This window comes from Xyrauchen texanus, chromosome 13 (genome assembly GCF_025860055.1).
Source record: "Xyrauchen texanus isolate HMW12.3.18 chromosome 13, RBS_HiC_50CHRs, whole genome shotgun sequence".
Classification (NCBI taxonomy): domain Eukaryota; kingdom Metazoa; phylum Chordata; class Actinopteri; order Cypriniformes; family Catostomidae; genus Xyrauchen; species Xyrauchen texanus.
In genome coordinates, this window is record NC_068288.1 from 43,312,345 (window position 1) to 43,340,205 (window position 27,861).

General features: G+C 36.5%; 2 protein-coding genes across 4 annotated transcripts; one reads left to right on the forward strand and one right to left on the reverse strand.

The window, feature by feature from the left end:
- The first annotated feature begins 3,448 nt into the window (after positions 1-3,448).
- On the forward strand, positions 3,449-16,412 carry LOC127654446 (uncharacterized protein C3orf18-like). 2 transcript variants are annotated; one of them, XM_052141647.1, is made up of 6 exons: positions 3,449-3,937; positions 10,624-11,009; positions 12,485-12,510; positions 14,211-14,337; positions 14,666-14,685; positions 15,213-16,412. In XM_052141647.1, the coding sequence occupies exons 2-5, from the start codon at positions 10,740-10,742 to the stop codon at positions 14,669-14,671; spliced, it is 429 nt and encodes a 142-aa protein (XP_051997607.1). In that variant the 5' UTR covers positions 3,449-3,937; positions 10,624-10,739; the 3' UTR covers positions 14,672-14,685; positions 15,213-16,412. The 2 variants fall into 2 exon arrangements, with proteins under 2 accessions (XP_051997607.1, XP_051997606.1); XM_052141646.1 differs by lacking the exon at positions 14,666-14,685 and having other exon boundaries at positions 3,543-3,937; positions 15,213-16,405.
- Positions 16,413-16,558: 146 nt separating this feature from the next.
- LOC127654451 (high mobility group protein HMGI-C-like) lies at positions 16,559-22,692 on the reverse strand. Of its 2 annotated transcripts, XM_052141655.1 has the most exons (5): positions 21,962-22,692; positions 20,932-21,015; positions 20,513-20,560; positions 18,373-18,405; positions 16,559-17,983 (listed from the first exon to the last, which is right to left on the reverse strand). In XM_052141655.1, the coding sequence occupies exons 1-5, from the start codon at positions 22,091-22,093 to the stop codon at positions 17,891-17,893; spliced, it is 390 nt and encodes a 129-aa protein (XP_051997615.1). In that variant the 5' UTR covers positions 22,094-22,692; the 3' UTR covers positions 16,559-17,890. The 2 variants fall into 2 exon arrangements, with proteins under 2 accessions (XP_051997615.1, XP_051997616.1); XM_052141656.1 differs by lacking the exon at positions 20,513-20,560.
- Positions 22,693-27,861: the final 5,169 nt, after the last annotated feature.

Below are 27,861 nucleotides of genomic sequence, written 5' to 3' on the forward strand. Positions count from 1 at the left end.
TTCATGGGTGAAAAATGTCCATATATTTAAATTGATGGAGTAACCCAAACTGTACATATGGACTGGAATTTTACAGATACTTGGGACAAGGTGCCTTGATAATGCCATGTAATGCACGTAATTTATGTAATGCCATGTAATGCACTGATTTATTACCATGGTAATAAATCAGTGCCATATTTAAAGTGTGGTCCAAAACGTCTCTGAGACCACAGCAAATCTGGAATTTTTTTCAATTTAAACTGGTAAATTAATAAAGTAATCTTTTTTAGAAATGTCGACATTCAACTTCCATTAAAATACACAAGTTACTCTTTGGAATATTTTCAAATCATACTGTGATTACATGGATAATTCGTTTTTGCAGAAACTGCCAGCTCGAGTGCATGCTATCATTAAAAGGGTGACATACCAAATACTAAACATTTTGAAATGCATGTTAGTATTTCAACTGAACTTCTAATTGTCAATGAAATTTGTTAATGACATTTTTTTCTATTAAATTAGAGAAACGTATACTAGAAACATACTAGTGATGCTATGGTTATAATATCAGGTAGCATGTGCACAGTGTTTTCAAGGGAAATTAAATGTGTGCTACCCAGATGTCATTCCATAGTAGTACAACTTTGGCAAGTTGAGTGAATTAAATGAATCCACGTATGGCACAATGAGTGTTGTTTACATTTATGTCATGTAACTAAGGATTATATTTACTCTCTAACCTCTCCACTTATCAAGCTACACTGTTAATTTGAGAGCAGTTTGACTTGTCTTTTCTAAACAGACAAATAAGAGGATTATGAAGGATAAACACTGACTCGTTGTCAACACTAGGTAGCATCGTTGGACAATAAGGTATTTTTAATAGCATATGGACGACGCCATCTGCAGCTCGAGTTGGAAAATGAACACACAAGTCAGTGGTATTTTAATAATTGTTACTAAACATTAGGCAACGGATGTGCTTTAGTGTTGAGCCCATTTTTAGAATTACACAATTCATAATCCATTATTTTTGGGATTAAATTTAAATCACAGAATTCATTTTAATCACGGATTAGTTTTGCTTATATACTGCGGCTGGTTGTACATAGAATTAAAGGTGCTATATGTAAGATTGACAACAAGCGTTTGAAATGGGCACTGCAGTCCAAATTCAAAATACTGGAGAGTTGTCTGCCACGCCCCTGACTCGAAGCTCAAGCGGGTTGCCAGAATGTGGACACGCAAATTATCCAACTCAGCATCCGTTTTCTGGGATTTAGGCTGTCTCCATCTTCCAAAGGCATCTCCAATATTACCCTTGTTTTACTACGCCTCTGGTCATGGTGGTATTTAGACGGATGGTGAGGCTTTTTATGTCGGGTGGAATCTGTTATCTCTGTTCGTTTGCTGGCTTCCATGGCTGCAGCACGCAGCGTTGTTTGCCTGCAAACTTGGTCAGATCTGGCAACCCGGCGGTGTCGAAATACTATTGGTGAGTGGGCAGTGGGCGGGATCACACAGGCCAAAACATAAACAGAAATTCCGACCGGAATGGAAACTTAAAAGTAGAATATACTGGTTTTAGCGTTGCTATCGAAGAAGACAGTATTTCAGCTAAGCATGTTTCCTAATTCTCTAATGACATATTATGGTCATTTTATGATTTAGTACAGTAAAAATAGCACCTTTAACATTGCCTTTGTGTTTGTCTTTGAGTTGCCACAGTATGCAACAGACCGGCAGTGTTGGGGAGTTCCGGAATACATGTAACGGGATGACGTATTTAAAATTAAAAATATAAGTAAATGTATTCCATTACAGTTACAATTGAAATCATTGGTAATTAGAATACAGTTACATTCAAAACTTATTTTGATTATTGAAGAGATTACTTTGCATTTTATTGTCATTTGTTTCATTTAAAGCTAGGGTGTGTAATCCAGAGAGGCTAGCAGTTAGCAAGCTAGTTTTGAAAGCATAGAGCCCGCCCTCGCTTCAGAGGTGTCTCCGAAGCCACGCCTCGTCTGTCATACATGAACACATACACACACTGAGCAGAGTCTAAGAGCCAGGATGAGAGATGTGTTGGTGGAATCGATCGCAATGGTTTCAGATTACCTCAGGTTAGACATTATAATAATAACGAATGTAATGTGATGTGTGATTGTCTGCGCGAACAAGTTGCGCGGTGGTATGCAAATATAGATTGACAGACAGGAAGGATATCCTATCATTACATTCGGACCGAATGCAATGATTGGTCGATATTTTTTTTTTGTCCTGTCCCTTCCACAGAATATATATCTATATATATATATTTAAATTTAGACCACTTCAATTATTGATTCCTATCAGGATGTGGAGACTTTCAACCAGAAAAAACAAAAAATGTTTCTGGAAAAGTTTGCACACCCTAGCTTTAATATTTAGTCCTTTCAGAAAAAAACATTTATACATATAAATGATGTGATCCAAAGTGCATTTGAACAGTTGTGATGTGTGATCTGAATTAAGTTTGGAGCAGAAGAAACAGAAATAAACCTTGTGTAAATTGTCAGCTTTACGCTAAGCTAAAATGCTATTTCTAGCCATTTTACGTGCACATGTTACCAGACACGACCATATTTTTTTTATCAAGAAAATTCACGTTGGATGATAATTAATGTTTTTCTAGTAATTAAATTAATCCTTTTTTTAGATTATTAAAATCACCCTGTTATTCCATAAAAAACTACATTAAATTAAAATCTTCCTCTGTTTTTCCCATTAAAATCATCTTGTTTATCTTTTAAAAACATAATAAAATTAATTACAACAAATACTAAAAAACGTGTAAGTACTTTACAATTTCTATAATATATAATTTTAAATATTTTTTCATTACAGTAATACATATTAAATTTTTTTGTAGAATGGAAAGGGGATGTACTTAGGCTTCATTTTCTTGATGCAGAATGTAATCTATTATTATTTTCTTTAAATCTGGCAGTAAAATATGATCCAAGATTCTATTTGAAAGTTTTTTGAATTGTTTTGAGAATTTGTGGTCATGATGACTGGAGATTCATTTAAAATTAACTAACAAAGACTGCTTGGAATTGTCAATAAAAATATGAGGGTTTTTAAAAAGAAAACAGTTCTTTTTAAAGTCATCTCCAAATGTGTGAGATTGCTTTTGATAAAACATTCTAGTAAGTCTCTGTTCTTGTTCATTCAAAATTCTTGAAGATTCTTTGATCTTTTAAATTAAAAGTTTAAATATGTAATAGCCAATCAGATGAGCATTGTGCTTTACTGTCCAGAAAATAATGTCACAATGCAAAAGATGCTATTGGTCCTAATTGCAGACTACATTTTCTTAATGCAAAATATTATTTCTTGTTTGTGTGTGTGTGTGTGTGTGTGTGTGTTGTTTTTGGTTTTGGGATGACAATATTACCTGGTCACTTCCTGACAGGTTTTGTAAGATTCACCCATGCAAGGCAGCAAGAGGTTAACATCCCTGATCTCACTTCCATGGACGCAAGCATGACATCTGGTGCGTCCAACCATTAAATCCTGTTCCCATCCCTGCTAAGACAGACAGACAACCAAAGAGCCAATTACAGCATGCATCTACTCCACAGTCAACCAATAGCAGTCCAGGAAAGGAGGTGGGACGATTCTGGATCACATAGCTTGGGTTTGTGGCATCCATGTAGCTGTTGTTGTCTTGAGTGTGGAATAAAATGAAATGAAAGAAAAAGACAAATCAGCAAATATGGGAGAGGTGTGAATTTGCACTGTGGAAAACAATGATTGTGAACAAAGAGGATCTACCCTTGCAGATCTACTCATACTACTGAGAAACAAAGGAGGAGGGGTGAAAGGAGAAATTCACTCTCCTTTTTCCCCCATTGCGTGCTTGGAAAATCTCGGAAAGATATCAGCCACATTTCTCCATGATTAGGTAGGTATCTCTATCAGCAGCCTATGACAACAGATAAGCAATTTCTAATCCTATTTCAGACAGTAAAGCTCCTTTACACTCATTTTACACTCTTTAAATGTTTTGTACAATTGCAATAAACGTAAAAGCAAATGAATAATGGATAACCCACAGGAGAAGCAGCATTATTCTGATGCCTACGTTGGTCTTAAGGTGATCTCTGATTGGTTGAGGAGGTAGGCTTAAGAGAGCCATGATTATTTTGGTTGGCCGAGGGACTAGCATGTCCTTCATCAAGCGTGCAGACTGTTTGGGAAAACACACACACACACACACACACACACACACACACACACACACACACACACACACACACACACACACACACACACACAATGCCAAGCATAGCTTTCTCATAAGTGTCCCTCTAAAATGATTATGTAAGAAGATAATTAAACACTTCACAACATCACAACACCCCTCACATACACAGATTACACAGTCTCCTGTGTTTGAGGTTGCGAAAAAGTGAGGGTTTGTAAAAGTTAAATGCATAAAATAGATTAAATAATTTACAGGAATATTCCAAGTTAAACAATATTGAAAATTCCCATACAGAAATCTGATAAATGTATAATATGCATGTTCATGTGTGGCTTTTTACTGAAATAAAAAGTCAGATACTTGTACATGTACAGTATGCAACACATTGCCTTTTTCAAAATGACAATTCACACACACACACACACACACGCACGCCCACGCATGTGCATGCACGCGCACACACACACGCGTGCACACGGAGCGGCTATCCTTATGAGGACTCTCCATAGACATAATGATTTTTATGCTGTACGAACTATAGGTTCTATCCCCTAAACCTAAACTTTCAGCATTTTTACATGTTCAAAAAACATCATTTAGTTTTTTTGAGGGGACACTAGAAATGTCCTCATAAACATTTATAGCATAGTACCCTTGTAATTACCAGTTTGTAACAAACAAAAAAATGTCCTGGTAAACCAACCAAATCCACGCACGCACGCACGCACGCACGCACACACACACACACACACATTTTATATATAAATAAAACAAATTCTCCAAGCCATAGTGGAATTTTAATTTGTATATACATGCCTAAATGTACTATATGTTCATATATTGCCATATATCAGAATTCTGTATCTGTGGCATTCTGTGGATTACCACAGAAAATTATTTCAATTCGTCCCTTAGTTTATCAAATCAAAACAGTATTGTACATTCAATGGAAGTCTATGGGGCACAGCACCGGAATAAACGTTATAATACACATTGTTTTGAATGTATAGCCACAATACTAAACATTATAAGTGTTAACATGAGACTTGTGTGATAAAATCGCTTACTAACCTTGTCTGTGCAAAGTTCTTCAATTTTTAAACTCATGTTATGATCATGTAAAGTCGATTAACCCGGTAAATTTCACATTATGTCTGGCCCCTAGAAATGACTTGGGTCCCTCCATCTATGTAGATCTATGGAATTGTTTTGCCTGTTTCTGTCTGTGTAAAATAATCAACAGGTGGAGATAGGCTTTTAGTTAGAGAGAGAGAGAATGAGCGAGCGAGAGAGAGAGAAAGAAACAGCAAAGCAAAGCAAGAATTTGTCTGCGTTCATTTCTTTGTCTTCTCTCTTACAAAATGCACCTCTTTGGTGGACCGCGTGGGTACTTGCTTTCCAAGGTTTAGTATCAGACTGGTGCTGTGTCTCTTTCTCTTTGTCTGTCTGTGCCATACTCGTACCCACATCCTGTTATGACACCCAATTCTGCCCGGCTACTGCAGGGAGGGGTAGATGTACATAATAGCTGCAAGAAGCCAAAACACACATACACACACATGAATGCTGTGCACACAAAACAAAGGAACACATACGTGCATGTTCTGTAGCACATAAATACTTCCAGAAAAAACTTGCAGAAGTGTATATCACAAAAATATACACTTATGCACAGATCACATTTGATGTTCAAAGAAAAGAAGGCTATCCATGCTAAAAAATTCAATTTTTGGGATTGCTTAAGGGGTTCACCCCAAAATGTCACATTTTTCATCATATATTTACCCTAATGCAATTCCACACAGATAAGATTTTCATTTATCAGAGGAACACAAAATATGATATTCTAAAAATAATATTCACGCCAGTGTTTCCTGCAAGATTTAGTTTTTGCAGCGTGGGGTTTCTGACTGTAACAACTTGCTAAACGATAACAATATACAGTTTTTATTTTCAATATATTGTAGTTTTATTCTTTGTTTATCTCACTACACATTGCCAAACAGTGAACAAACAGTCAGTAATTAGACTGATTTAAGTTTCACTTACCTTAAACGTGTACACTTTTATTACTATTTTAAAGTGTTGTATAAAGTACCCAATTGTCAAACCAACTTCAAAATAAAAATGACTTAATGGAAATTTACTCAAGTAAAAGTTAAAGCCATGAGAAGCAACTTAAAGGGATAGTTCACTCAAAAATAAAACATTCTCTCATCCTTATTTTCACCCTCATGCCATCCCAGATGTGTTTGACTTTCTTTCTTCTGCTGAAGACAAACAAAGATTTTTAGAAGAATATCTCAGATCTGTAGGTCCATTCAATGCAAGTCAACCGGGTCTAAAACTTTGAAGCACCAAAAACGATATTAAGGTAGCATATAAGAAATCCATACGTTTCTAGTGGTTAAAGCTCTGTCTTCAGAAGCGATCTAATCAATGGGTTTTCTTTCTTCTGCAGAACACAAATTAAGATTTTTAGAAGAATATTTCAGCCCTGTAGGTCCATACAATGCAAGTGAATGGTGACCAAAACAAAACTCCAGTGGTTTAATCCATGTCTTCTGAAGAAATCCAAATGGTTTTGGCTGAGAACTGACCAAATAATTACTTTTCATTGCATATCTTGCCATTGCAGTCTCTAGGCACAATCATTATTTTAAGCTTGATTACACTTCCTGTTGCGCTATCTAGCGCTGTGCGCATGCATCAAGTATTAGGAAGTGTAATCAAGCTTAAAATAATGATTGTGCCTAGAGACTGCAATGGCAAGATATGCAATGAAAAGTAATTATTTGGTCTGTTCTCAGCCAAAACCATTTGGATTTCTTCAGAAGACATGGATTAAACCACTGGAGTTGTATGGATTATGCTTTGGTCACCATTCACTTGCATTGTATGGACCTACAGGGCTGAGATATTCTTCTAAAAATCTTCATTTGTGTTCTGCAGAAGAAAGAAAGTCAAACACATCTTGGATGACATGAGGATGAGTAAATGATTAGAGAATTCATATTTACGCGTGAACGATTCCTTTAATGACGATTTTAATATTATTTTCTACCTTAAAATGTTTAAAAATGTTATGTATTCCTGAAAATCATCAGCCGTCTTAAATTGTCTTAAACCATCAATGTTAATATATTCATTCTAAACCTCTCATATTTTATCCTAAGTTCTTTCTTATCTTTTTCTGAAGCAGATTTTTGTGGATTCGGCCCCTGCAGTTTAGTGAACGAGTGAGTGTGAAGATGTGTCACATAAGTGTTGCATCCATTTGACTTGAATTTCGATCTTTTACTCACACAGAGCTATTGTATGGCTTCAGAACACTTTGATAATAACAAACAAGTCATTATTCGAGTTCACTGAATGGAAGAGATCAGCTTAGACATTCTACCAAATCATTCGGAATGTATTTCATTCATTTCTGCGTGAACTACCCCTTTAATGCAAGTGACCGTCTCATGAATGGGAGACGGTCTGTGGTTTAGGAGATTCTACGTTCTCATTCACATCCACCAAGATTTCAACAGCAAGTTCTCCTATTCTCTATTTTAAGATCCGAACCTATTTCCTGCCCCCAGCCCCCACATCCACAAACAAGCATATACACCAATCCTAACGGTTGTAATGTGGAAGGAAGCTTGCGGCTTGCTAGCAGTATCTCAGAAGCTCACACATCCATATGTCGTCCACAGGGTTCTGACTCGTCTACACACACACACACACACACACACACGCGCTCATGCCATAAACCCACACATTTAGTCAATAGTGTGCAATCACACACAGATTTTCTCAGTGATAGAGCGACAGCTTTATTCAATACAATATCTCAAATTCCCCTTTTTTTGTATACACGTTGAGCAGTGAGTCTTAATCAGGTGATGTGAATGCAGTGGTAAATACACTCACCTAAAGGATTATTAGGAACGCCATACTAATACTGTGTTTGACCCCCTTTCGCCTTCAGAACTGCCTTAAATCTACGTGACATTGATTCAACAAGGTGCTGAAAGCATTCTTTAGAAATGTTGGCCCATATTGATAGGATAGCATCTTGCAGTTGATGGAGATTTGTGGGATGCACATCCAGGGCACGAAGCTCCCGTTCCACCACATCCCAAAGATGCTCTATTGGGTTGAGATCTGGTGACTGTGGGGGCCATTTTAGTACAGTGAACTCATTGTCATGTTCAAGAAACCAATTTGAAATGATTCGAGCTTTGTGACATGGTGCATTATCCTGCTGGAAGTAGCCATCAGAGGATGGGTACATGGTGGCCATAAAGGGATGGACATGGTCAGAAACAATGCTCAGGTAGGCCGTGGCATTTAAACAATGCCCAATTGGCACTAAGGGGCCTAAAGTGTGCCAAGAAAACATCCTCCACACCATTACACCACCACCACCAGCCTGCACAGTGGTAACAAGGCATGATGGATCCATGTTCTCATTCTGTTTACGCCAAATTCTGACTCTACCGTCTGAATGTCTCAACAGAAATCGAGACTCATCAGACCAGGCAACATTTTTCCAGTCTTCAACTGTCCAATTTTGGTGAGCTCTTGCAAATTGTAGCCTCTTTTTCCTATTTGTAGTGGAGATGAGTGGTACCCGGTGGGGTCTTCTGCTGTTGTAGCCCATCCGCCTCAAGGTCGCGTGCGTGTTGTGGCTTCACAAATGCTTTGCTGCATACCTCGGTTGTAACGAGTGGTTATTTCAGGCAAAGTTGCTCTTCTATCAGCTTGAATCAGTCGGCACATTCTCCTCTGACCTCTAGCATCAACAAGGCATTTTCAGCCCACAGGACTGCCGCATACTGGATGTTTTTCCTTTTCACACCATTCTTTGTAAACCCTAGAAATGGTTGTGCGTGAAAATCCCAGTAACTGAGCAGATTGTGAAATACTCAGACCGGCCCGTCTGGCACCAACAACCATGCCACGCTCAAAATTGCTTAAATCACCTTTCTTTCCCATTCTGACATTCAGTTTGGAGTTCAGGAGATTGTCTTGACCAGGACCACACCCCTAAATGCATTGAAGCAACTGCCATGTGATTGGTTGATTAGATAATTGCATTAATGAGAAATTGAACAGGTGTTCCTAATAATCCTTTAGGTGAGTGTATATGGTCTGCACTTACAGTATATTGTGCCTTTTTTAACCTTAAAGGTTACCAAAGCACTTTACACTGTGTCCCATTCACACTCACATTCACACACACATTCACACACCAATGGCGGCAGAGGTGCCATGCAAGGCACTAGCCTGCCATTGGGAGCAACTTGGGGTTCAGTGTCTTCCCCAAGGACACTTCGGCATGTTGAGTCGTGTTGGCTAGGAATCGAACCGCCAACCCCGCAATTAGCGGCCGACCCGCTCTACCACCTGAGCCACAGCCGTATGAACCATTCAGATGTTCATAAAGCAAAAGAACCCTTAACAATATATATATATATATATAAGTTTATCACTGTCTCAAGGGGTGAGGCAAGAAAACATTTCATACTCACTGTTTCAAAAATATAGCTACAATATACCAGCATTATATGCGTTAACATGATTTTATTGCTTACTAAACGTACCAGTGTAGAGTTATGTACAGTATTACAACTTTGGTGTCATGACAATGCAACAGTGGTTAACTATGTCATCTGGTAAATGGCAGTTAATCCCTGTTTTTATCACACTTAAATGATGTTATCATATATAATGTTTACGTCTTGTGGCTATATTTGTGCAGTGGTGTGTATTTTAATGTTTATGAACTGGCCCCATTCACTTCCATTGTATGCAACTTATTGCAATTTTTGCTTCTTCTATTTTAAACGAAGGATGTCAAAATGTAGTCTTCTGTCAATTGAATTTAACTTAAATTGAACCTGAAACATTCCTTTAAGCTTTTAGAATGTCAATCATGTTTAAAGTTTATAGTGATAAAATTATATTGGCTCCAAAAAGTATTAGACACTTACACTTACGCTAAATGTTGTTGAATTAGGGAACAGATTATTACATTTAGTGGCACACGTTTCACAAGCAAATCATTTCACTAAAAGAAGATGTTTTTTTTAAGGAATGAATGAGGACAAAGAGTAATGGACAAATGTTAATAAAATGGTTTATTAAGTTGATTAAAAGTCATTGAGCAAAAATGGCTCAGAGCTCTAGCAGCATTTGTTTTCAGATGCTATTTGGTTTCATAATTTGATATCACTTTAAGTGACGCTTAAAGGGATAGTTCACCCAAAAATGAAAAATTCTCTCATCATTTACTCACCTCATGCCATCCCAGATGTGAACTATTCCTTTAAGTGACCTAATACTTTTTGGGGGCCACCAATGTAGATGACAGACTTCTATTATTTTCACAGGATTCTTGGCAGAAGTTCAGGAGAGCACAGAGATCCTCATGGCCGAGGCATGGAAGGGGATTGAAGGCCATTAGGGTTGACTTCTAACCACGAGACAACGTCACCCTACAAGAACCATGTCTTTGGCCACCTTGACCCCATTCCCCACCCTCATCCCCACCCGTCCCCTCTCCACCTCCATTCCTGTTTTCACAAGTTCAGTAGAACCCAGAACTGACCAGGAGAACATAACTTCCAGGTCCACCTTCCATTCCATCACACTGTCCACCAATGTGACTGTTTTCAACTCCACGCAGCTGCCAATTGCATCTGTGGAAGGCGCAGGGATGGGGATGGTGCTCGTACTCTTTGGCATCATCACAGTAATTGGGCTGGCCATCGTCATGGTGAGGAAACATCTCCCTTGGCAGACAACAAAAATATCCTTCTTAAAGGGATAGTACACCTAAAAATGAAAATTCTGTCATCATTAACTCACCCTCATATCGTTTCAAATTTAGCAGAATGTCCAAGCTGCTCAAGACTGATATTATGTAATTCAATGACACGTATCGCGACAGGTCTGAGCTGAAATGTCCACTGTGTCGTGCTTAAAGCAAGTCAAATTTTCTCCCTAACAGATGGGGATTTTAAGATTAATGCTCTATCAAATCTCAAATCAACAAAACCGACCTCCCTACCCAAAACCTTAAACCTACACCTAAATGATAGTGTAAAATAAAAGCATGAAAAATGCAATTGCTGAAGTAACATTTTCATTTTGTGGTTCTTCTATGACATTTTTGGCTCACGTCTTGACTCTCCTGCTCTTCGGGACTCGTACTCCACTCCTTTGCACTCAATTTGATCACACACTTGTACTTGTTGTTGGTTAAGTAATGCAATAATCTCACTAGTCAAAGTGATTTGCATGAAAGTGAATAAAATTAGTTTCAGTGTGTTACAACCTCTTAATTTGGTTTAGAAGTAGGTAACATTGAGATTGTGATGAATTGGAGTGATGGTGGTGACAAGAGACAACGCTAAACGAAGTAATGCCTAGAGGAAAAGTGATTTATTTGACATATATGTTACATATTTATAAGTAACAATACGTGTAACATGATATGATAATAATAATAAAGATGTACCATAAACAAATATATATAAAAATATGTACAATTGCAAGGAATATGTTCCAAGTACTTAACCCAAGAGAAATGGGACCCAAGTAACGCCAAAGAAAAGAAAAGAACTAAAAACAAAACGCAGGTCTAACTAATGATTAAACCTGTAACCTAACTACATGAAAGTAAACAGAGAAAGCAAGTCTTCAGTGTCAAACGCCGTAACTCATCTACTCTAACAAACACAAAACTAGCGCACAAAAACACAAGCTTAAATTAGCTCTACAACGTGCCACACAATGTTAATTATTTGTAAAAATGTAGGTATAGTAACCCATACAATGAAGGAGATTGGTGACCCGACTATCCAAGGACAAAAAGCAGCAACAAAGGGGAGTCCATTTGACTTGTGCACTATATTCCAAGTCTTCTGAAGCCATTTGATAGCCTTGTGTGAGAAACAGAACGAAAGTTGTTATTCACTGCCATTCACATCATACACGATTTTAGTGATTTTAGATTTTGGGAGAGTAGATGATTTTTGGGTGAACTATCCTTTTAATTCATTAAACAAAAATATGTAATTTCATTTTTCTTCTCTTCCGTTATGCTTCACACTTGATTGTGTTGATATTTTTTTAATCCTAGTTAGGTACCTTAATATTTCTTGTACTTAAAAAACAAATAAACAAAAACAAAAAACAATCAGTGTCAGTTTAATTGATTCAGAATGTTATTTCTTTTCTCTTCACTAGCTTCTGTATATCAGGAAAAAGAAAAGGTAAGAAAATCTGGATTTCTCTTTTGCTTTATCTTAAAAATAAAGGTTCTTTACCGGTTCTTTGTAGCACCTTAGGCCACACTCTCTTCTTATGAAGAACTATTTTGGCTTTATGGTTCTTTAAGTATTAAAAACATTTTCTAATTGTAACGATTCACTGTCATCTGTTCCCCATGGACTACACTTCCCATAATTCCCTGCCCTCATCACTTCCAGCTGTCTTCCATTGTCCTCACCTGTGTTTTATCTACTCATTAGTCTTTTTGTATATTATGCCCTGTTGGTTGCTTGTTCTTGGTCAGTTGTTGAATGTATGTACTTGAATGTATCTAGAGCCACCGTGTGATGCCTGTGCCCTTCGTGGATGTTTTCTCATGTTTGTGTTCTTGTTTCCCATCGTGGATGTTTTATTTGTTTCTGTGTTTACCAGTCGTTTGTTTTTTTTTGTGTTAATTTTCATTAAAATCCTTTGCTGCACCTAGATGCAGCTCTCTTGACTTTTTCCCTACGTTACAGAACAATTGACCAAGAACAAGCAACCAACTTTTTAATGGGAATTATGGGAAGTGTAGTCGATGGGGAACAGATGACAGAGGCAAAACACAGGGCAGACAACAGTGAATCGTGACACTAATGTTACATTATAGGTTCTTCAGATCAGTGTATTTGTTGTCTGGGCTTATGAAAGCACCAGAACAAAGATGATTTTCTAAAGCAGGTTTTTTTTAATAAATGTTGGGTTTAAAAAATGAGCCTTTCAACTTCGGTTTACAAAACGAACATATACATTATAAAATTATAATATTTTTGTCCGTGGACCCTCAGGGGAAAAAATCTGTCAAATATGTGAAAGAAACGAACATTTACTGAATTTGATATTACTGTTTCATTCGACAAATAAATTTAATTTAAGTGAAAATGTTTCTCTTCAGATTTATTGTTCTAACATTAGTCCAATAGTGGCTGAAAAAAGCTGCCAAATTAATACAAATATTTTCTAATTATTAGTTTTTGCTTTAGTACACTCAATAAAATATTTTAGCCTATTTTTAAGATGTATCCATTTCAACTGAATAACAAATTTCCATCTAATTGAATTGCCTAATCTTTAACAAAATAAAATGATCAAATCTTACATATCTTCGTTTTATTAATTACATTTTCTTCATGACTATTCAATTAAATTAGATGGAAATTTGTTATTCAATTGAAATGGATACATCTTAAAAATAGGCTAAAATATTCTTGAGTGTGCAATTACGATATGAAATCCAATTATTACATTTTACAAACACCATGTTATATTAATAATATAACAATATTTTTGTCTTTATACATGAAAATATACTGTTTAATTGTCTTTATATCATCGGAAGGGGATCCCTTGCAAGTGGATCATCATATCTGGGGGTCCTTGGCTTTAAAAAAATTAATAAATTAATTAATAAAATAAATAAAAATAAAAGCACTGCTCTAAAGAACTAAATAATAATATTAAACTTAAAATAAAAAAGAATAAAAATAAAAAGAACACTAAAATAAAATGTTCTTTGAAACTGTTAATTTAATTAATTTAAATGTGTCCTCCCTTGGCATCAGACAGTCGTTTGGTTTTATTTTTAAGAGTGAGCGCTCTTATGTTTCCCACAGACAGACACTAAAGGAGTGTCACTGATGGAGCTGTGTTGTTTTCTCTACAGACTGGAGAAACTGAGACACCAGCTGATGCCCATGTATAACTTTGATCCAGCTGAAGAACAGGACGATCTCGAGAAGGAACTGCTGGACCACGGACGAGACGGAAGCCCAGCAGGACCAAACTCTAAAGTATGTGCACATCAACCCCTTTGCGAATGTACAAACGTACAAACAGAGTTGTAAGAGTATTCATCGCAAGTTTTAAAATACTATGTTTGTTTGTTAAAGATGTTTCCACAGATATGTTGAATGCATGTTTGAAAAAATATTATGCATCCAATACATCCATTTTATCAAATGAAATCAACACACCAATTATAATATTTGTTATGCTCATCATATTGTATATTTAAAGAACATATAACTAGAGCCAAATCAAAATGATTCCAGCCATATTTTTCATGATTAGTTTTATTTATTTATTCATTATTTTTTTAACATTCTCATTTCTCTTAAGTTCTGACACAAGGCCTTGTGGTAAAGTAGTCATTGCTGCTTTAAATGTGTCTGTTACCATTTATACATCCATTTAATCTCATGCAAATGCTCATCTTCAAACAAGCAACAACAACAACAACAACTGTGTTGCAACAACTTACCCAAATCCACCGTTAACCCTCACTCATTCTGCACTTTTCTTCATTTCTGTCCAGTCACTCTGTTTGACCCCTCATTAACAGATTAACCACATGTGTAATGTATCACATTAACTAAGAACATGCTCCACTAATACTTTATGACTTTAACCATTTAAAACCTTTGTGTGTGTGTCATGTTTTGCTTGAAATGCTTGCTTGTGCTATCTTTGCTATTGATGAATACCATTTGGCTTAATATTTTGTAATGTAATGACATTTATAAGTGTGACTGAAGTGTCCAAATACCTTCAAACATCTGTAAATAACAAAATAAAGCATTGGCATTAGATTATGTGGCCATTGTAGAAGTACATTTTAATTTGTACTACTTGTATAATGTTCTCACATCATTCTCTTTCTCTTCAGACTCTGACTACAAGTCAAGGTGCGACTCAGAAACCCAGTCGACTTGTCTTCACTGATGTGGCCGATGCGATTAATGAATGACAGCTGGGAAACTGGACGCATTGGAATTCTTTAGGATTCAGGAATATACAGAAAGCCACAACAGAAAAGACGGAGCTGTCCATATGTTCTGATCACTAAAGCAACATGGACTATAAGCGGTCAATAAGACACACATTGATACGATTGAGACATTGTGTTTCTTGTTAATATGAATGAATGAGAGAATAATCAAATATGAAGGTTGTTTATTTAAAAAGGGCAGGACAGCTTTGTGAGAAATCATACTAGTTTGGTGAATGGCAGGATGACACAGTCTCACAGCGAAGTCGCTAAATTTGGCTAATTCATATGATATCGTGCGACTGCACTCGTTTGAACTCCTACGACTTTCACTACAGCCAATGACGTCGCTGGACATCGTTTCCATCTAATACACAACAGTTACTTGCTTCTGTCACACACAACATCTTCCGATCATGTTTACACACTCTACTGATCGGTTAGGTTTAGATAAGGGGTTTGGGTTATTATTGGGTTAATATTAATAAGTATGTCCTTAAAGCCTGGTGCGCAGAACTCCGCTTTACACATCCGGGAATTTGCACGTGATGAAGTCGTACAAGTTTATGCGAACAACATCGTGTGAGACCATATGAAATAGCCAACTCATAAAATATGTAGGACTTTTCATGAGAGCAGGCTACACTTTAATTGATCACAATTTGCTATTTATTCGCAGCTGAAATGACCTGAAAGTGATCATTATTTGTCTCAAAGCCATTTGCAGAAACATCTACAGTTCTGTTTTCAAGCATTGTGCTCTGAAGAACGTCTATGCTCCTTTAAAGAAAAAATACATCCCATTTTCCCTGACAACAGCAATAGTGTTTCAACTGCAGTGAGTAAAGAGTTCCTACTTTAATTTCAGGCAGTGATTTTAGAGAGACAGCATTGCAAAGATCTTCCATTACGGCTCAAAATGACCAAAAAGTGATTTGCAGTGAAAAAAGTGAACGTGTGTGACCGTGTGTGGGTGCAGATGAAATAGCTAAATGATGCAATAATAGATTTTCCACTACTCCCTCAAATATAAACAGATCATTTTAAAGACGTTTCTAAATTTGTATGTCAATGAAGGACATAATAAAAACTGATATTTAGATTATAACATGTGCATCTGTGTGTTTTTGGAAAAAAGTGTTAAAAACCATAAAACTAAAACAATATATTTTATTGGTTAATACAACAAAAACCACCAATAGTCAATCAAGGCACATGAATGAGTACAAAAACATGTTTCAAACAGCATTACTGACCGCTGAAGAATAGAAAACATTTATTAGACTCTATTAGACAGAGTATAATAAATTCTATTAATTAAAAGCAAGTTTCCCACCCTTTATGACCAAGTCATTTCCACAATTAGACAGATTTTTCACAATCATTTGGATTAAGACCATTCAGATACTCTTCACTATTGCTCTACTCTAAACACGAGCAGTATTTAGCTCCTGAAATATTTTAGAGCAGAGAAAAACTAGAAAAAGATATACTCACTATCGAAATTTTCATGACTTTTGAGATTGTATTAATTTACAGGCCTGGAAAACACATTTGTAAAATTCCCTGATACTTCCAGGTTTTCCATGGCTAAATTAGCTCTACACACATGATGTATCTGTGCAATATTTAGTAGCAATCTACCAATAAAGGTTCCAGTTAAAAAAGAAAAAGAAGAGATTCACAGACAAATACGTTTAAGTCCCACAAAAAAACGTTTGATTCTCTAGTTAAACAAACATGTTCGTGTGCTATCAAGAAACCAGAATCTTTCAATTGTATTGTCATTTCAATGTCCTAAAATCAATGAGAGATGCTTCAAACATCAGTAATGTTGTAAATACCACCACCATGTCAGCGAAATAACAGAATGTGTACCAAAACTGCCATTTGTCTGATATATAAAAATATATATATTTTGAAAAGATAATACAGTGCCAAAAATAATCCTGTTACACTCCAGAGACTGGCCATTATAAAATATATATTTAAATATATATTAAAAAAACACTACATATTAGAGTATAAATGAGGTTTGTGGTGCTGAGGTACTCAATTTCAACTTCTTGTTTTGAATTCTAATGATTTGTTAATCAATTAAGGCATTTTTGTCTCGTTACTAGTCTTGACTGTTGTAAAATAAGCCAGTTTATTTGTATTTTCACAAGAACACAATGACATTTTTCAATCCATTTTGTCGTCTGTAAACACTAAAAACAATACAAGATATCACACACTTAAAAATCATTTAAAAATGCACCGTGTTTCAACTGTAAAATGATCAATTTCAAGCTTTGGTAACATCTGTCTCCAGAATCCTGAGACATACAATGTTAAATAAATGGCCCCTTCCTCATTGGGATTGTTTTGCAGTTCCTGGATGCAATTTGAGTCTAATCTTTGATTACAAAACGATGCTAGCAGTTCAGTTCTCAGAAGTCTGAACATTAACATTTTCGAACCTGAAAACAAATGTTATGGCTGCTTTTTAAACTATTAAACTATTTAACCATTGAGTTGCAGCTGAGAGGAAGCATCACCTCCAATGTAATATCGAAGTCACCAATGACGTAGTTTTAGCCACTGTCCTGCTGATGTAATTCAGAAGGCGGAGTCTGAGTGGGCAGGTCCTCTGTTGACTCCGCCCCCTCCACCTCGGGATGAGAGGGCTAGAGGAAAGAGAACACGTGAGGACTGTGTGCGCATTAACTGTCGTACTGAGAATGGTGACAGTTGGACAGGAAACCAAGAAATGTAAGGAGCTGTGTTGTGTTTCCCTTAAACAGACTGAGTCATTTCGCTTCTGTGCTAACCTTGATAACCGTATGAGTAACAGAGTTTTCAAATGGTTTCAACTCATCAACTCGTCACTTCAAAGAGACCTGCAGCATTTGAGAGCCACTGAGTGACATGCTTATCAGGTTTTGCGTTTAACTGAAGGCAACGATTCTCATGCAATTATATGCATTTGGTTTTAGGGCACAAAACATCATCATTAGTTGTTGTGGTGACAATGATTTAAAGAATTAGTGGATAATATAAACCAAATGCCATTTACCTGCTGTTCTTCCTGATTAATGGTTTTCTGAGGCTATGGATGATATAAACAAAGAAGGTGAGAGAAACAGACAAACAGTGTGACAATAAAAAAGATACAGAGTGTTATTACATAGTTATAACATAGTAACTCATACAGATCTTGGTGAAGGTTGCCATAACAAATATCTTTTGAAAATCTGTTGGGTTAAATAAGTTCTCACTTGATTAGATTTCTCTCTTTAACTAAAATAAAAACAAATCTAAAAGTAGTTGCGTTTGAATGCAACTTAAAGCACCAAAAAAAAAAAAAAAAATATATATATATATATATATATATATGAAGCGTTGCTTTTTAAGTCAATTGAATGTATGGTCATTTTATGACAGCACAAGTAAAACCTTTGTTATATATACACAAATATAATATATCATGAATATGTTATATTTGTTATATTATGTTAAATATATTACATTAATAAGATTTAGCAACTAAAAGCAAGTTGAATGTTTATATCACTGATTTACTTGGCTATAAAGAAAATAGCGGCTGAGGTCAGATATTAAACTTGATTCCCCAAAGAAATGCACATAAAGCTATACTTCAGCTATGCATTTTCACATGCACAAGAAAGAATTACATGATTTGAACAGAAACCAAGTTGACAACTAATGGAATAATAATCCTAATGGTGACTTAAACAAAACCGCTAATTACAGTAAAACATCAATTTGACTAAAAATAGCTAAAATCTCTATGAATTCTTAATAAGAACTAATTAAATGCTCCAATAAGTTCCTTTTGACCAAACAAACACACTTAAATTATTCAAGCACAAGGACTTATGGGTATTACCCTCAACCTCAGTTCTGAACTTGATCATTTCAGTTAATAGTCCTTCAAATTGTAATTTCATACATTTGTTCACTAAAGAAGTTCAAGGCACTCACAATTATTATTTTACTTTCTGTAACTCTCAAAGTTCCACATAAAATGTAAATATTTTGTGTTGTACACGTTCATAAAATTTAAGTAAATCTAACAAATATGTACTTTGTGATTTATTTTCATACGTTATGGTTGCGGAGCCAAAAAATCGTTTTTTTCAGTGATGGGCTTGTATGAAGGTAAAATAGTTCCTAAATGATTTGCATGCGCAGAGTAAGATTTATGAAAGTGTAAATCAATTGTGAATCTGTAATTGCGTATTAACACAAAGTAAACTTGGTGTATATTCTTCTGGCTTTTTGCACCTAAACATGGCCAAAAACTTTGCAAACCTGCAATCAGTGATATGAAATCAAGTGATACCCTTTCTATAAAGCATTAAAGTATTGCTAATATTTTTTTCTTATGCTTGCAACTTGATTTACACATTTACAAACGTTCTGTGAGCATGCTATTTATTTATGCACTTGCAATTTGATTTACGCTTTCACAAATCTTACTCGACACATGCAAATAATTTATACACTATTTTACCTTCATAACCGTGGATTTGAAATGCTCTCTTGAAATAAGACTTTCATGTTTACGCTAACATTTACAATGCAAATCTCCTTCCCTAGATCACCCAGAATGAAAGCTAATCTCCAAAAATTGATCATTCAAAACTCTTTGTCGTGGATGTGACGTCACGACTACGAGCACATTAATATGTGACTGCCCACATTTACATACACAACACCTACTGTATGCATATTCAGCAACTTGATTCGCCCTGATAAACAACAACATATATGAGACTCAGTTGGTAGTGCGGGTCGGCCACTAATCGCAGGTTTGGTTCCCGGCCCACATGACTCCACATGCCAAACTGTCCTTGGGCAAGACACTGAACCCCAAGTTGCTCCCAATGGCAGGCTAGTGCCTTGCATGGCATCTCTGCCGTCATTGGTGTATGAATGTGTGTGAATGGGTGAAATTAAAATCACAGTGTAAAGTGCTTTGAATACCGTTAAGGTTAAAAAGGCGCTATATAAGTGCACGCCATTTTACAATTGTTTTTTTTTACTCATCGTATTTGTTCGGGTGGAGCTTGTAGGAGCATTACCATTAATAATTTAGAAACAAAATGTTTTTTGCTGGTCTATAGACCTAATTATAATATACAGATATGCACTATGTTGCAGAGTTTGATGGAAAGAAAAATATTTCTTACCCATTTTCTTGGTCTACCTCGCGGTTTCTTTTCTTTGGGTGCCTCTATCTACAGTAGGCACATCGACAAATTAAGGAATACGAGAAATAAAGAATGAGAGATGTATTAAGTTTCAAAAGACATAGTTTTGATAGCTCACCCAAAAATGAAACTTCCGTCATCATTTTCTAAACCTCATGTAGTTCCAAACCCATACGACTTTGTTCCATGGAACACAAAAGGAGATGTCAGCCTCAGTCATCATTGCATCTTTTTTCGAATGGTGAATGATGCTGTCATTCTGTCTCACTCTCCTTTTGTGTTCCATGGAAGGAAGAAAGTCATATAGGTTTGAAATATCATTGTAAATGAGGACAAACTTTTACATTTTTAGTGTACAATCCCTTTAAGTTTAAGTGCACCACATGTAGCTCTCTTACTTTTGTTGTGACCCTCTGGTCTTTATTTTTACTGCCTCTTGGTCTCCCTCTCGGCCTCCTGGGAGCGAGGATTTCATCAGACTTCTGAGGGATTTAATTTACAGTTTTCCTTAGTTTCACTTCATTTCATCACTTAGATAGATAGATAATTTTACCCAACATATCTATCTATCTATCCATTCTTTCTGTCTGTCTGTCTGTCCATTCTTTCTGTCTGTCTGTCTGTCTTCTGTCTGTCTGTCTGTCTGTCTGTCTGTCTGTCTGTCTTCTGTCTGTCTATCTATCAATTGTTTCTGTCTGTTTGTCTATCTATCTATCTATCTATCTATCTATCTATCTATCTATCTATCTATCTATCTATCTATCTATCTATCTATCTATCTGTCTGTCTGTCTGTCTGTCTGTCTGTCTGTCTGTCTGTCTGTCTATCTATCTATCTATCTGTCTGTCTGTCTGTGTGTCTACCTATTGTTTCTGGCTAACTGACTGTCTGTCTGTCTGTCTATGTATCTATCGATTGTGTCTGTCTGTCTGTCTGTCTGTCTGTCTATGTATCTATCGATTGTTCCTGTCTGTCTGTCTGTCTGTCTGTCTATGTATCTATCGATTGTTTCTGTCTGTCTGTCTGTCTGTCTGTCTATGTATCTATCGATTGTTTCTGTCTGTCTGTCTGTCTGTCTGTCTGTCTATATATCTTATTGTTTCAGTCTGTCTATCTGTCTGTCTATCTGTCTACCTAATATTTCTGTATCTATCGATTGTTTCTGTCTGTCTGTCTGTCTGTCTATCTATCTATCAAATGTTTCTGTCTGTCTGTCTGTCTGTCTATCTATCTATCAAATGTTTCTGTCTGTCTTATTGTTTCAGTCTGTCTGTCAGTCTACCTACGGTAATTGTTTCAGTCTTTGTCTGTCTACCTATTTGTTTCTGTCAGTCAGTCTAATTGTGTCTGTCTGTCTGTCTATCTATCTCAAACTGATTCAAATTAAGCAGTACAATTGTCCTCTCTATCCAGGTGTGTATCTCTGACCTGTGGTTGTTTGCGAGGTCTGCCTCTGCTGCGCTTGGGAGCCGGCGCCTCTTCTGCTGCCTCCATGTGACCTGCTCCAGTCTCCTCCACATCCATCCCCACACACATGAACACACAACCGGAGCAAGACATGAAGATAAAGAGTACAGATGATTGATGTACAGCTTGATGACTGTGGAAAGGAGAGAGCTTAACATTCCCTTGAGTATAAAAGTTTAAAAGCCTAGAATGAGTAAGGGATAATGTACACTCAGACGATCATTATCGGAAAATAACACAGATGGGTCTTTTATAACCCTGAAGAGATTTCACGATAACGACCGTCTGGCAGTACTTTATCCAGATTATTTCACAGCTACTTACCAAATAAATAAACAACTGGACAAAAAATATTGATTTGAGTGATTCAAGAGACATGAAATTTGCACAGCTGTGTAGGAACTGGTCAATTATATGGTTTAGCAGTCATTAAACAAAAATATTTGATCACAATCAGAATCAAGAATCAGTTTTTTTGTTTATGTTTTCATCTTATATTTGAAAAAATGAATCTCATATAAAAATGACTAAATACATTTATTGACTTTGGGACATCTTCTCATTCCTACAATAACACAGACTTTAGTCAGTTTTACTGGTTGTTGTGTGAACATACTCTGCAGGAATGGCTGCTATCCATTGCAGGTTTATATACGCTTAAAAGCCAAAAAAAAGTTGAGGATGTAAACACAGTCCTAGCGACATTTAAACAGGGATAAACACAAAATTATTAAAGATGCTGAGACACCAACATTAGCACATAAAAACAGAGACAAATAAGACAATCATAACAAGACATGATATTACCAAGTTTTTTTTTTTTGTTGACAAGGTTGAATAGTAGTTCTATGTTTTATGGAGACGGTACCATGATAATATCATTGTTTTTTTTTGGACATACCATGGTAATGCCATACTTTTTTATTGTACCTTGGATTACCACGTAAACACTGTGATATATAAATAAATGGCAATTATTTAATTCCATTTATCAAAGTATTATCATGGTATCACCACCGCAGCCTACTTTATAGGCAAATAAAGTAAACTCAACAAAATAAACAAAAAACTACAGTATAATTAATATTGCAGTTAAGTACCATGCAATATCAAAGTATGGTATTATACATCAACATTACATACATCAACAATATGATACAAATACACCCAAATGTACAACGGAACCGCTACAGCATATATTTTGTTCACTTTCCCTTAGTGAATAAAGAATAAATATTTAAAAAAAACTTGAAACATGAAATCAGCGTCTCCTTACATGCATATGACATGCATCCAAATTCAACAAACTCGCATAGAATATCAGTTTTAATGACATTTTCGGTTCTCTCACTAAAACAGCACAGATGTAACAATAAAAAAAAATGTGTGTAATGAATCGTCATTCTAAGTTGTAAATAGCTCAGATTAAACATTTTACCTTGCTTGCGTTCACCTAGAGTAGCGGCTACGTATTTGACGCGAACGCGTTTACATCAACATAACTGTTTGAGTTTACCTCTCGCCCCGCCCCTTTTTACGCGAGACACTCGCGTCAATCATTCTCTCCGCTCTTTAAATGCGCTCTCGCACGCCCTTTAAATGCCCATTTGTAAATGATACACTACCTAGGACTGTTTAGAGTTTACTTCTACTTTTGATTTTATACCTTCACGTTAATAAAAGGAGGTATACCATAAATGATCATTGTACAGTTTTTTTTGGACATGCTGCCAAAGTTCTACCATATTTTTTTGTGGACATATATCATGGTACTCTTGGAAGTACCTTTGACAGGTTGCCACAGCAACACACCCTTAAATGTTAGGCGGATGGACAGCTAATAAAGCAGCATCATGGAATGAGTAATTAGGGATCTTTTTCTTATCCTAAAAAGTATTGCAAGAACACAAACTTAGTCATTTGAGAAGAATGAGCAATAAATAAAAAATAAAAAAGTACCAAAAAGTACCATGGTATTATGGACAAGTTTTGTGAAGCCCCATGTAAATTCCATTAAACGTGAATTTGGTAATAACTCTGGGATTGCCATCTCATACATCAATGCACCATGCCACTTTGTTCATTGGGGTAATAAAAGAGGTAAAACAGACCCATTTCTCTCATCATTATCTCACCATCAGGCTATGTTAGATGTGAATGACTTTCTTCTGCAGAACACTAACAAAGATATTTATAAGAATAACTCTGCTTTGATGGTCCGTGCAATGCAAGTGAATGGTGACAAGAACTTTGAAACTCCAAAAAGCACATAAAGGCAGCATAAAAGTAATCCATATGGCTATTTAAATCCATGTCTTCAGAAGCAATATACTGTACATTCCAGCCAAAGACTAACAAACCAAGACCAATGACACAGGTATTTTTTTACAGATATACTTCATGCACTAACAGAAGAGCGATGTATGATATGAGTTCTGCCAGCTATGCCATCTCCATCACTTTCTTAATCCAATCCACATAAGCAGGCACTCGGATACAAATGTTTGGTTGTCCAAAGTATCCGCAGTGGCGCATAGGTATGATAACTCCCTCTGGAACCCAACAGTCGCTGTTCTGACAGGCCAGAGGGACACCATAGTCTCTCAATAACAGTGTGCGAGAAAAATACGAACATTAGTACACCTGCAGCATGTGTGTCTTACTCATTTCACAATCCCCAGTCACATCTATTGCAAAAGCTTAAACCCATGCAGCCACATTGCACATACAAAGGAAATGTTCTAAGCGCTATGCAAATGACTCGTCTTAAACCAGATTTTAACATGCATTTCAGATTCGAAACAAAGCCTTTGCAAACTGAACTGGTGGGACACAACCCAAAAATGGGTGGTGGGTCTGCTTTGAAAAACAATGGTAAATACAAATAATAAAATGCATCTAACCGTATAATCATGCATGGTTTGGATAGCAAAATAAACAGGCTAATCAACGTTTAAAAGGTAGGAGAAATGCATTGCAGTCTATGCATTCAATCAAACTCAACAGTATTTTGTTGAACAAATTCATCTGAAGCTAGCCAAATTATACAGGTGCCACCACGGACAGGTTGCATGACATTCGGTTGCATACTCGAAATCCTCGAAAACCACAAACAATCCAGACTACATTAAATATGGGTTCTTTTACAACGAGGATAAACATGGTTTGTGTCGACCGCAATATGTGAATTATTGGCTGCCGAAAGCATGAAGCCACTGAACTGCAAGAGACATTAAGAAACATTGAACATATGCCATATTGATAATTTATATAATAATTGGGCATTTGCAGTTAATTTAGAGTGTTCATTTTGATATAGTTTTATATTTTATTCATAATTTAGGTCTTTTCTTATTTTCTTTATTTGATCCCCTTTTCTCCCCAATATGGAATCCCCAATTCACACTACTACGTAGGTCTTCGTGGTGGCGCGGTTACTCACCTCAATCGGGTTGGCAGAGGACAAGTCTGTTACCTCTGCTTCTGAGACAGTCAAGCCGTGCATCTTATCCCGTGGCTCGCTGTGTATGACACCGGAGACCCACAGCATGTGGAGACTCATGCTACTCTCAGTGATCCACACACAACTTACCACACACCCTATTGAGAGCGAGAACCACAAATCATGACCACTAGGAGGTTTCCCCATGTGACTCTACCCTCCCTAGCAACCGGCCCAATATGGTTGCTTAGGAGACCTGGCTGGAGTCACTCAGCACACCTTGGATTCAAACTAGCACCTCCAGTGGTGGTAGTCAGAGTCAATACTCACTGAGATTCCCAGGCCCCTTTAAGTTGCTTTCTTAAAAATAATATTCTACTCAATAAGTACAACATTTCTATATTTCCTCTGTTCATTCTTGTTGTCTCTTCAGCTGCCACAGAGACACAAACAGACATGAACATAATTCAAGTTATATATGTTTAAAAAAAAAAAAACATTATTCTAGAAATATGTGTATCCCAAGTTATGTACTTAAAAGTAATTAATGTAATGGAAAGTCAGTAACTGTAATATGATTACAAGAATTTAGATTGTAAAGTCTTAAACTACATTATGACCTAAATACAAAGTAGATTATCATTGTCAGATTACACCCAACACTGTTGCCCATATTCGTAAGTCGAGACATTTCCACATGTCACAAATTTATACCTCCAATTTAGCCCTCTTTTGTCTTCTCCCAATCAAATTAGTGTAACTCAACCTTAGTTTTAACCATGAACCATCAGTAAAGACGAGCCTGACACTGTGCAGTACATTCCAAACATCAAGATATATTTAACCCACAATCTGCTCTCTCCTGACTCACTTACACTCGTAGGTTTTGGGGTAAAACGGGTGTTTGTGAGGGGCATCCCAGCACTGGCATGGGATTCCAGAGGTGGTTTTATTGACCTTCCCTCTGTAGTCTTCACCACAACCTCAAAAACAATTAATGGTGTAACTGGATCGAAGACGGCACTTGGGAGAGCTACAGAAAGAACGAGAGTGAAAGAAAGATGTTGAGAGAGACATCACTTTCCAAACAGCAAAAAAAAAAAAAACGACTTTCCAAAAGAGGAACTTTTTAAGAGTGGAACGTGGTGTGAATGTCACAGATGTCATGCGCTCCTAACTGATCAATCTTTATTGAATAAAACTGATTGCACTATTTTCCAATTTTTGATTCCAATAGCATAAATTATTATTTCTGTCTGTCTTTTAATAATACAGATGTCTCGATCCAAAATGACTCATGCACAACAATGACAAGTGTATCCCCAGGGTGACGAAGAGATGTGTCCTTTAAACAAAATAAATAACTAATCATCAAAATGATCTATTTGGAGATTTAAATTCATGCTCTGTTTAGAGAATGACAATTCTTTCAGGAAGACTTGCAGACTGAGTAAATTTAAGATGACATTTATTAGATGAATATAAAAACAGAAAAGTAATGTCTCTCTCTTTGGCGTAAGCCCCGTATGGCGGTCCTAAGAAGTTGTACTCGGAACCGTCATATCCTGCCGGAGATAGGAGGCAGGGGCGAGGAGCCTACCCCCGTACAGGACGGGACTCAACTGGTGGTGGTGGGGTGGTGGAGGTTGCCGTGTTAGCACACTGAAACAGCAATGTGATTCGTTGTGAGCAGACCTGTAAAGCAACGGCTTACATGTGATTGGCTAAGAGTTACCCAGCTAATGGTGCGATGATGTACATCAGCTAGAACTACGCTGCGCTTACATTTATTGTTAAAGGCTGTCAAGCTTGTGTATGCAAAAGATGCATTATGAGTTTGTGTTTGCATTTAAACCGTAAATAGTGGCTTTAAAAAAACAAGTGTTAGAATTTAGGATGAATTTAGGATGCTCCTTTAAAATCAGAGTTGAATTCTTGATTTTGTGGTCTTGACAATATGTGATACCACAGGAAGATTTGTAAGAATCAGTGATTGAAAAACCCTTATTCATCGACTATTAATCTGAAGTGTCACTTTTTCTATGTTAAAATATTTTCTTGTATCTCAGCTTTATATGCACACACAACTATAAGCAATTCGTTGGTTAATTTTCTCAAATCTGTAAACACTGTGTCTCTGTGGCGCTACTTAACATGGACTCATGCAGTAAGTTGGGGGCGGAAATATATGTTTTGTGACCAATGGTAAATGAAGGGTGAATTCATAAAATTTGAAAGCCATGTTTATTTTTGCAGTTCCATTTGGTGGTGGTGCTAGGACGTGCAGAAATGCAGAACTGACCTGTCCTGGCGTTAAATCTTGGTCTGAATGTGGGTCTTGAGGGGTCTAGGCTTGGTTCGATGTAGAACTAATTAAAGGAATGTTCCGGGTTCAGAACAAGTTAAGCTCAATCGACAG

Excerpts from the sequence above, each read along its gene's own strand:
- LOC127654446 (XM_052141646.1), top strand. The coding sequence starts at position 10,740 with ATGTCTTTGGCCACCTTGACCCCATTCCCCACCCTCATCCCCACCCGT. Across the intron at positions 11,010-12,484 it reads TTGGGCTGGCCATCGTCATG|CTTCTGTATATCAGGAAAAA; the intron begins GTGAGGAAACAT and ends TCTCTTCACTAG. Across the intron at positions 14,338-15,212 it reads CAGCAGGACCAAACTCTAAA|ACTCTGACTACAAGTCAAGG; the intron begins GTATGTGCACAT and ends CTTTCTCTTCAG.
- LOC127654451 (XM_052141655.1), bottom strand. The coding sequence starts at position 22,093 with ATGTCTTGCTCCGGTTGTGTGTTCATGTGTGTGGGGATGGATGTGGAG. Across the intron at positions 21,016-21,961 it reads GACCTCGCAAACAACCACAG|AAGTCTGATGAAATCCTCGC; the intron begins GTCAGAGATACA and ends TAAATCCCTCAG. Across the intron at positions 17,984-18,372 it reads TTAATCAGGAAGAACAGCAG|CCCTCTCATCCCGAGGTGGA; the intron begins GTAAATGGCATT and ends TCTTTCCTCTAG.